The sequence below is a fragment of the Solea solea genome, chromosome 1, assembly GCF_958295425.1.
Source record: "Solea solea chromosome 1, fSolSol10.1, whole genome shotgun sequence".
Lineage (NCBI taxonomy): Eukaryota > Metazoa > Chordata > Actinopteri > Pleuronectiformes > Soleidae > Solea > Solea solea.
In genome coordinates, this window is record NC_081134.1 from 41,459,684 (window position 1) to 41,470,000 (window position 10,317).

General features: G+C 42.1%; 1 protein-coding gene across 2 annotated transcripts in view; it reads right to left on the reverse strand.

The window, feature by feature from the left end:
• Positions 1–8,580, reverse strand: part of bmp6 (bone morphogenetic protein 6) — a 49,157-nt gene extending 40,577 nt beyond the window's left edge. Inside the window, exons 1-2 of one of the 2 annotated variants that reach the window (XM_058636796.1) lie at positions 8,462–8,580; positions 7,690–8,351 (exon numbers count right to left, since the gene is read on the reverse strand). In XM_058636796.1, coding sequence (XP_058492779.1) covers positions 7,690–8,098 — 409 coding nt within the window. In that variant the 5' untranslated portion in view covers positions 8,099–8,351; positions 8,462–8,580. Of the gene's footprint in view, positions 1–7,689 lie in introns of both variants that reach the window. The other variant, XM_058636787.1, reaches the window with a different exon arrangement.
• Positions 8,581–10,317: the final 1,737 nt, after the last annotated feature.

The window sequence follows — 10,317 nt, forward strand, 5'->3', positions numbered from 1 at the left end:
GCCTTTTGTTAAGTCCCTGCCAGCAGCCATGTTATCAGTGAGAGTTGGTGTCTGGATCCTTGGCTGATCTACGGAAACAGTGGCGTGTTTGGCAAGGTCAGTGCTGATAATGTATCAGCACGTCACACTGAAAAACAACCACGCTGAAAAACAACCTGAACTATGCCTTTAAATTCCTTAAAGTGCTTTTATTATTGTAACCAAGGGTGACGTCAAATCAACAGGGCTGTCATCATAAAATACTTTATAATGTAGAATCCACTGTGTAAGGAATACATCATTCTTAAACCTTCTAAAAACAAAAGATATGATTTATTGATTCACGTCGACTTACATATGAACCTACATATGATCTGCCAGAGGATTCATGTTATCAAAATAAAGTTGCCACAATATTATGTTATTGCAATCTTAAAAATATGGTGATTTTTGCAGCTTATTAACTTTTTTTCATCTATATATACACACATCATTTTAACCCTTTAAAATATCCGTCTGGACTTTTTTGCTTATTTTAACCATAAAAAGGACCAGAAAATGTCCTGTGAGTAAGTGCTTTTGCTCATTTTTCCTTTCAATATCTGGCAGCTATTTACAATTTACTGCATGTTAAAATAGTGTATTGACAATTTAAAATACACCTCATACTGTGTGTGTGTGTGTGTGTGTGTGTGTTTATATATATATATATATATATATATATATATATATATATATACACATACATACATACATATACACACACTATGTCCTGAGGTCTTTTTCATGGTCGTGTTTCAAATCGAGGAAAGCAAGAAAAAAAAAATAGAGCACATGGCAAAACAGAGACGAGAAAACAACAAATGTGAGAGAGGACAGTGAACTCTGCCCCATCGTCGTCGAGGCGTAGCAGAGCAAACAGAGCAAATCCCCCCCATGTCTGTACCTAGAGGTGATAAGTGGGAGTAGTGGGTCCTCCTAATCAGCCTAATCAGATGTTCCATCAGTGTTATCGTCCACTGTCCGTCACCTCCCCCCTATCGCGTTATCACCACACTCATCCATCCAAAGCCACTATCATTCCCAGCTGATGGAGAAGAAATGAAGACACATCATGAAATGTTATCTCTGTGTTTAGCCCCAATCTCTGCTGCCATCGTGTCAAATCAGACAGCTATGGCGTGAGAGGGAGAGATAGGATCAGGGTGGACGTGTCGATGGGTGGAGGAACGGCATTGTGGATGTGACTTATATTATATAAGGGTGGACTTAGTGCGTATGTGTACCTTCATTTCTATTCACAGAAAAAGGTTTGGTGGTCAATTGACCCTTCGCTAAGTCAACCCCCCCTGTGACTTCAAGCTTTCAGAGACAACAGAGCCTCTCACTGTTGCTCCAACTGTTGTTGACTGCGCTGCCTGAAGAAATCTTGTCTGTCCATCCATTTTCTACAGCTTTATCGTCCACATGAGGGTCCCCACGAGGGCTGAAGTTAATCCCAGGTGACATTGGGCAACACACCCTGGACAGGACACTAGTCCATCACAAGTCACAAACACATAAATGGCACTTTTCCACTAGTGTGACTCGCCTCAGAACGGTTATTTTGCTTCTCCATTAGCGATAGTACCTGGTACTTTTTTTAGTACCTGCTCAGGCGAGGTTCCAAGCGAGCTGAGCTGATACTATGTGTGACGTCGCCAGACTGTTGGCCGCTGATCGGTCAGAGTGCATCACTGGAAGAGGCATGAGCAAAAGTCAGCCACAAGAATTAAACCAAACAATGCCGAACTGTAGATCAATTAAAAAGACTAAAACATCCTGAAAACGTGCGTTCATCTCCAACACTTAGCACGGAAATGTCTAAAAACTCAATATTTAACAGAGAAGTCTGGTGTATTTAGCGACAGCACTGCTGAAAGCCGGCTTATGCGAGCAGTGCATGGGTCATGCAGGAAGTACTGAACAATCAATTCACACTGAAAACAACTGCTTTACAAGTCACTAGTCACTAGTCACTAGTTTGTGTGTGTCGCATGTAAAACAAAGTCACAGCAGTTTCATGCAGCCGTGCAGTGATGACTCCACCCACCAACCAAACCGTGTGGAATCGTGCCGTGCCGATGCTAGGCGAGCTTGGACCATATAGTGGAAAAACGGCAATAGAGACGAACAACTATTCCCACTCACACCTACGTTCCAATTAACTCAATGAAAACCCATTCAAACAGAGAACATTACCCTCCAACCTCTTCAGTAACGCGTGTCAGTGTTACAAATGCACATACATTCATGCATATTGTAAGGTCTGTTGCAAAAAGAACAATAGAGTCGTCCTGTAACGCCACGTCTTTTATGAGAGACTTAAAGCCGGACTGGAAAAAACATAATCTGGTTAACCAGATATGTTTTCCCCATCAACACTGTTTGTTTCTTGAGGCACTTGTATGTTTTGCCAGGAAGCCTGACAACCAATACAATCCAAACATGAGAAAAAGGAAGCACTTTAAAACACTGTAACTCAATAAGCAGTAATATTTGTATATCTTGGGCCATTCTTGAACACCACGGCAAGTTCGAGTGAACTTGTAGCAGTGGTGAAATATTTGATTGTGTAAACAGATGAAAACAGACGTTTGTAGTTTGTTGATGTTATTTTTCTCACCATTACACGTTTCCAAGTTTCTGTCGGAGAAAAAAAAAATCTGTATTATGAATTCCTCACTTAAGGTCTGGCTAATGCTGTTTATGGTGCATTCAGTGATGTGTGGTCCAACGTTCTGGTCTCTGAGGCTTTACAGGAAATGTTTCAACCCAAATTTGATGCACAAACTCTCTTCTGTAACAAACAATTGACTCTTTGATTACAACTAATCATTTAAATCATGTTTAGGACATGTTTCACTGCAAAGAATGTGGCTTATCTAGGCTTATGCGCTGAGAAATGCAACCAGGCGTAATGAGACAAGGAACAAGGAGAAATGCATTTAAAAGGCCACTTGAATTCAGAGTAGGCCCATGGCTGTCAGGACCCTAATCTCCTGAAAACCCACTTCTTAAAGCTTTCTGGCTTGTTTTCCCTTTAAAGTGTGGGAGGTCGGTCGGAGTAAGTTTTGCTGCTGAGGTAAAAGGCTTGTGACAGCTTAGCTGTAACTATGTGATAACCAAAGGCAAGAAAGAAGAGAGGAGAGGAAGAAAAGAAGGATATTCATGATGACGGAAGTGTCCACAAAAGCATGCGTGATTCCACTTTCAAGACACTGGGAGGACAGATTTAAAATGACTAATGTACACATCTAATATCAAATGTTGCAAGTGTAAATAGGCAAATCATATGTGAAAGCTCTTGTCCTCTGTGATGATTTTTTGTGTATTTTGATTCACTTTAACTGTTTATAATATGTATTATTCGCATTATATTCTATATGTCATAGAATTTAAAGGGTTGCATTTCTTGCCATGTAAATATTGCTGGTCATGTTTACATTTCCTGTTGTATTTTAACTGTTTAATTACAATGTCTGTTGATAATGTTATACCTACATTTTCTATTGCTGCGTGTTATTTAGTTTCTTACGGAGCAAATGTAATGCATCCAATTTCCACTTGGGAATTAATAACAATATCGTGATTCTGCTTCTTCATGTTTTCCATTACGTTCTCTTGGCTACTTGGATAAGGATAACAATGAAAATTTAAGGCTTATAATAGACTAGTATAAACACAGAAGATTGGCTTGAACATCATAATGACAAGGTGAAGTTAAATGTCTCGGCTTTAAATGTTTTAAATATTTCTTTATCCTAAATTGGACCAACCACTGACTGCTTTGGTTAAAGGAGGATTTAAGAGTCCGTTTGCCTTCCTTTCAGGTAAATCCTAGTCAGTTATTTGTAACTTAAAATGTAAAACTGTATATACGTCGAGGATAGGAGCTGCACCAAACCTGACTGTAGCAATAACCTTTGAGTCTTTGAGTATAAGACAGGTGATAGGGGTCAAACTCACCTGTTATTTGTCAAAGGGGTTTTAAAAAGGTAGGAAAAGTAAAAATGACAACCATGAATGGATTTTCCTAAAATTATAATGGGACCCACACTCTGGTAAAAACCCAGCAGACAAACAGAAAAGTACAGAGGAGCAAACAAACGCCGGGCCAAGCCAAACCCTAGAGTGGCCCTCTCACCTGTCTGTCTGCCTGCCTGTCTGTCTGCCTGGCTGGTGTGACAGAGCGACGGTGAAGCAAACTCATCACAGTTAAACACAGATGACACAGGAACAACATTTGGAAATCCTGTGCTGTGACCCATGAAACCGAAGCAATTTCTGTGCATTCTTGCCTCGGTGCAACCTCAAGCTCACAGCTCTACACCGTGAAAAAACAAACCTGATAAGAATAGAAACATGTCTTGTGTCAATATCTGGGTATTTGTACAGCAATATGTCACTCCTTGTTAACTTAGTGAGCACTGACCACTGGTGTTGGTTTTCCACTGGGATCCACCTGTTGGTCAGGGTCTTCCCACTTACTACACAATGCATTACTTTGTGAGCGATTTATAGAGGGTTTGTCACTTCAGACAAGAAAAGAATAAGTCACCAGAATAAGTCACCAGTGACGTCTTCACTGAAGTCCTCTTCAAATATTGAAGAATAACACATCTAAAAACAGTACACAGGCTTTTAGGGATTTCCTACAGATTCTCTCCTTTTTAATTAGTTTCAGAAAGATCTACCAAATGATGTGGACGTTCATATCAGGATGACCTTCACATCCCTTTGACCTTGGACATATCTCTAAAGGACGATCCAAAAATGACTCCTACCTCCTCATAACTATGCTGGCAGCGGGGGGCATAGCTAAATACTTGCTGCAGAAGTACTGCCCCACTTCTGGAATATGTGTTGATATTGTTCATTATCGGTTTTTATAGAACGGATTACGCATTTGCTGTATGTTCAGAAAGAACTGGGGGAGGTGACACAAAAACTAGAACATCTGCAATAAGGCAGACAACGAGGTAAAAGAGAAACTCAAAGCAAGTTACTTCACAGCTGACATTCGAGTCCTAGCTGATAAGAACCTTGCAGGAAGAGAAAGTAGTTAATTAGTCTCTGTTTTTTGGCCTCTGAAACACTTATGGACAGCAGGTGTATCCGGAGCAGAAATTATTCATTCTTAAACAAAAGCTGAGCAGTATGGATGTAGCCAGGTCTCCTGATTTCACGTCGATGTCCATCTGTCTGAAAACAAAAATCTGTAGAAATTTGCATACAAGTGGAAACAAAACTCTAAACTCCATGCAGTAACAGCGACTGTTGCCATTACCTGAGTGCACCACTGTGCATAAGGACATGTTTGGAGCTGCAGTCATACAACATGAGTCATAGAGCACACAGTGTCACTTCACCAGACCTCAGTGGAAAAGGGCAGCAGGACGTCCGCACGGAAGGGATGAACACGCTATTCTAGGAATGAAGATGAAAAAGGAGCTGGAAAGTATGCTTCTGTTCTAAGTTGGGTTTTTTTTTCCAGCGGATGATCCTGAACAAGTGATGAAAGCAAAGAGATGACTGAACAAGAGATCATGAATCATGCAGAGGGGCAGGGAGGAGGCACACGGGTCGAGGAGAGCACACTTGAGACTGGATGTAACGCAGGGGCTCTTAAATCTACCAACGTCCTGAGAGAATTCCCTGAGAAAATGAGCTCTCTATCTGTGCTACTGCTGCAGCTGGCTGTGAAAGACATCAGTTCAGACCCATGCTTAAAACTCTGTCAATGTTTTATTTGCTATGGGTCCATTTATGTTTGAGATTTTTTTTACACGCAAGGAGGATCTGATAATGTAAACGATTGAATCCAGTTTTAAATCAGATCATCTGCGTAAAAAAAAAACAGCCGTCCGCTGTTTGACTTGAACCGATTCCTGCCCTACAAGTGTGCTCTCTAATCCTGCCCAATATTTCACTAAATGTTTCAGACACAATGTTTGGCCTCCCTGCTTGTCTTCATTTCATTTATCTTGATTCTGATTTGTAGTTTCACTTCGGCCACACATGAAATCCAGATTTTTCGGCCTGTTTCTTTAAACAAGCGGGACCACCCAGACAGAAGTGGTTCAGGAACCTTTCTGCAACAGCATCCGAAACTTTCCTGTGCACAAACTGCACCAATTGAGCAAGAGACACATTAAAAACTAATTGGACGGTGATGACACACGGTAGTCGCACACGGCCTTATCTGTAAAGCAGATGGAAAGCCTTGGCCTGTCCAACATTAATTACAATCACATTCAGGGAGGAAGCTGTCCCTCCTGCGGGGAGGCGGTTAGGACTCTGTGTACAGCTGGAAGAGATGGCAACCTAATCTCCCCCCCCAACACAAGTAATCTGAGGGAATCGTCAAAAGATGCACAGGACGTGATTAATCAAAGTGGAGAGCCAGATGTACAACATCACAGGCGTACAAAACCAAACTGACACAGGACAGAAATAGCAAAACCACAGACACACAAACACTGAGCCATCATCATCATCACCATCACACTCCCACAGGAGAAGCTATGAGAGGGTGCTCGATATCTGAGACCACAACAACCACCACCTTCTGTCTGGATTTCTGGTTTTCATCACTACATGTTGCAACACCAATACTCAGAGGAGTAATGAGAGAGAGAGAGAGACAGAGAGACACAGAGAGAGAGAGAGAGAGAGAGAGAGAGAGAGACTTATGAACTTGGTCACTCTCTGAATGCTCTTCATCAAGTGTGGGAATGAGCGACTATTAAATGGTTTATTAAAGGTGAGGAGCAGCTGAAAGTCAGAAGAAACATCAAACATCGTTCTTCGGATATTATGGTACACTGTTCTCGTGAACACATCATGACACCAAAGCCCTTCAGTTCCTAAAGAATGACAATATATCTGGGTTTAAGCCTCCTCGTCCAGCAGCATCTGACTGTGTTTATCTTCAGTCGCTCTGTTTAGAGTCTCCCAGTAAACAGTGGTGCTGCTAATGGAAGGAAGGGCTCTTGGTTTTTATGTTCCATACTCGTTAAAGTGTCGCTCTTCATCGTCACTGGGGCTAATTAAAGACAAATCTCCTCGGGTAACACAAACAATGCGACGCAATTTTTACGCACAGACACCACAACTTGACGCGCTGGAGGTCAGCGGCAGGAATAGACGTTTTATATACAAATACCAGCGGTGGTGGTTGATGGTTTGTTGAGGATATAAGGTCTGTTTTCTCCGCACAGACATAAATCATGGAGAACAGTGCAGCGCAAAAAATGACCACGGAATTTCGCTCCTATAAATGAGCCGAGGTGGGTCATTACCGTAACAATAAATAACTCCGAAACAATATAAACCCCGTGGGGTTTTTTCTTACCCACGGAGAAGATGAGGGAGAAACCAACACGTGCGTAATATTGCATCTGCTGCGCGTCAACAATGAGCTCCAGGTGCGGCGCAAGAAAAACTATTTCCTTTTAAAGACAAGTTCGTGCGTTTTTAGAAATAATACTCTACTAAAACTGACGTTTTTTATATAATAATCTTCTGAGAGTCTGAACACCTGTTCAGATCTCAACTCAACCCAGTCTGCTGAGACTTTCCCACTCAAACCACTCACCCTGAAGCTGGAGAACATCTTATAAAAACCACCTTTACGCACAAAAACACATCCACAATCGCATGACTTACCTAAATTCACGAAGCTCATCACCATATCCGCATCATTCAGAAAGGCAGTTTCTTGATACGTGGTGAGAGGAGGACTCTGCGTGGTGCGCGTGGACTGGTATCGGTCCAACAAGCCCTCCACTTGACTTTTCTCGTCGCTGGATATGGTGTTGTATAAGTCCAGCATGAAGAGTGGAGCGGAGTTGTACTTTCCCTGCGACAGATGCGGTCTCGGTCTGTGCGGCAGTCCGAGGATGGACAGGATCTCCTTCTGCATCTCCCTCTTCTCGTGCGTCCGCAGTCGCCGGTGGATGAAACCCGGGTGCACTTCGTTGTTTCCATCAACTGAATAATTACTCCCCGCCACCGGGAACATGCAGTAATACGCGCTCAAGCACAATCCGACCAAGGCGAGCCAGCAGCTGGTCATGGTGTTAAACTCTCCGGAGTCCCAAGTGTGTCTTGCCTCTGTCCGAGTGAGCGTAATGGGAAACAAAGTCTGTCCGAGCGCGCTGTTGTCTGTCGCAGCCGCAGATCAAAAACCAAAAGAGATTTGTGCATCAAGCCATTTGAAATACTTTCTAAAGCAAAATGCGCAGAATAAGGTTGTTGGTGCTGCTTTCATTTCTCAATCCCGTGCATGGCGCGTTGTGGAACTTCAGGATAAAGTGCACCATGTGAAACTGCTCAAGGGGGAAAAGTCGGTCAAAAGACACGGTTTGACATGAAGTTCACCTGTAAAACAACAGCAACTCTTGTGAAATGAGCCATTTCACACAAAATCATAATCTACCTGCTTTTCAAACCACAGTTCGTCTCCAGATTTGCGCTCCTGACAGTCTCACCGCTCTCAATTAAGCTCCTCTGCTCACAGGCTGTGACTGACTGTCTAACAGGAATCAGCAGGTTGCAGTCCATATGCGTAAGTGCGCGTTTGTGTGTGTGTGAGAGAGTGGGTGCGCGCACAGAAACCGCCCACTCCGCGCGTATTTAACCAGAGGTGGAGCTCTTTTGGCATCACAGGCAACTTCAACATCACATTTCCACTCTACTCTTATAAATACGTCAGTTTTAATCCTTGCATGAAGTCTGACGGTTTGTGTGATATGACACAATATAGTTTGTTTATGCAAGTGTGTTATACGTGTTTTAACTTAACGAACTGAGGTCACAAATGTTTAATCCGATTTGGATTGTTGCGCACTTCATCGCCTGCCTTTACTACCTCATAAACATTTAACCGACTCCAAAACTCACATAAAACTGACAGATCTGCTGTAAATGAGACGGGGTTTTACATCTTTACACATCCAGACCTGACGTGTGTCTAATGCGCTGGAGCAGAATAAATGTACAGTTGAGGCACGACCCCTGACGATGGAATTGGAAACAGCAAGCTGTGGCAGAGTCTGTGTGAGATCTGATCTCAATAAAAGCACTGACGAAAATCATTTAATTACCCCTGAAACGACAAAAGTTAAAGTCTACAGTATAACTTCATCATGGTGGGACTTAATCTGCATCACTGTGCTTGTAAATGAAAAAGACATTTCATGCAAAAACGTGTGACTATAACGGAGTCAATAAAAACATATATAAGTTAATAACTATTGAATAAATATGGTGGTAAAACACAGCTTCTGCCCAGAGTTGTGTTCTCCCTGCACAATATTAATTGCAGATAATATTTATTGTATTAGATAAATTTATGTTTGAGAAAGCCACCAATAAATGTTGATTCTTTCTAAAATAAATTGTGATATAATATCTCAGGAAGGTAAAGTCTGCATTGAATTTATATTGAATGTTTTATTTGAAAGTACACTGTAGCTCTGTTCTGTATAAATTAAGTTATTATTATAGTACTAGCAGTGGACAGCTTTAAAAAAGTCCTTCACAGACACGTCCCAGATACTCGGATGTGAGCAGATAATGGAATTCTTCAAAATCCTTGCTGCCCTTTCTCCTTCCCATGATTCTTTTCACCCTTGCGTGTGTGTGTGTTATGTCTTCATGTTCCCTGATAACTGTGATGGTCCTGGTGATAAGGCCCAAAGGTGTCCGTATCTCCCTGTGTCTCTGCACTGCTGCCAGAGGCCTATCATGTCTGTATGTGACGAGTGAGGACCAGCATCAAAGCTACACATACCACCACCAAACACACACAAACACACACACACACACACAAAGACAAAGAAAGAAAGAGATGCAGAGAAGAGACTGGCTTCCTCACCAGACTTTAATTTTTGCCCACTAACTTCTTCTTTTGATCAACAGACTTGAAAGCACACCTTTAAATACGTTTACACGTCCTTAAGATTTTGCTTGACATTGAACAAGTGTTTGTGTGTCCCTGGACACAGAGCAGGTGATGTGTGTGTGTGTGTGTGTGTGTGTGTATAAGTGGAGTGAACTGGAAGCAAAGGGAGGGGGAGGAAACATTAAACAGAGGTTCTGTGTCCTGTCATCAAACTGTCTAGACAGGACACCTCCTAAACGTAATGAGGTCTTTGTCTGTCTGTATCTATCTCTTTTAGTCACTCATATGTATACACACACACACACACACACACACACACACACACACACACACACGCGTCACTATACAGTACAAGTTGGTTTTTCCTACGAGGCGTTTTTCTTAAAGAG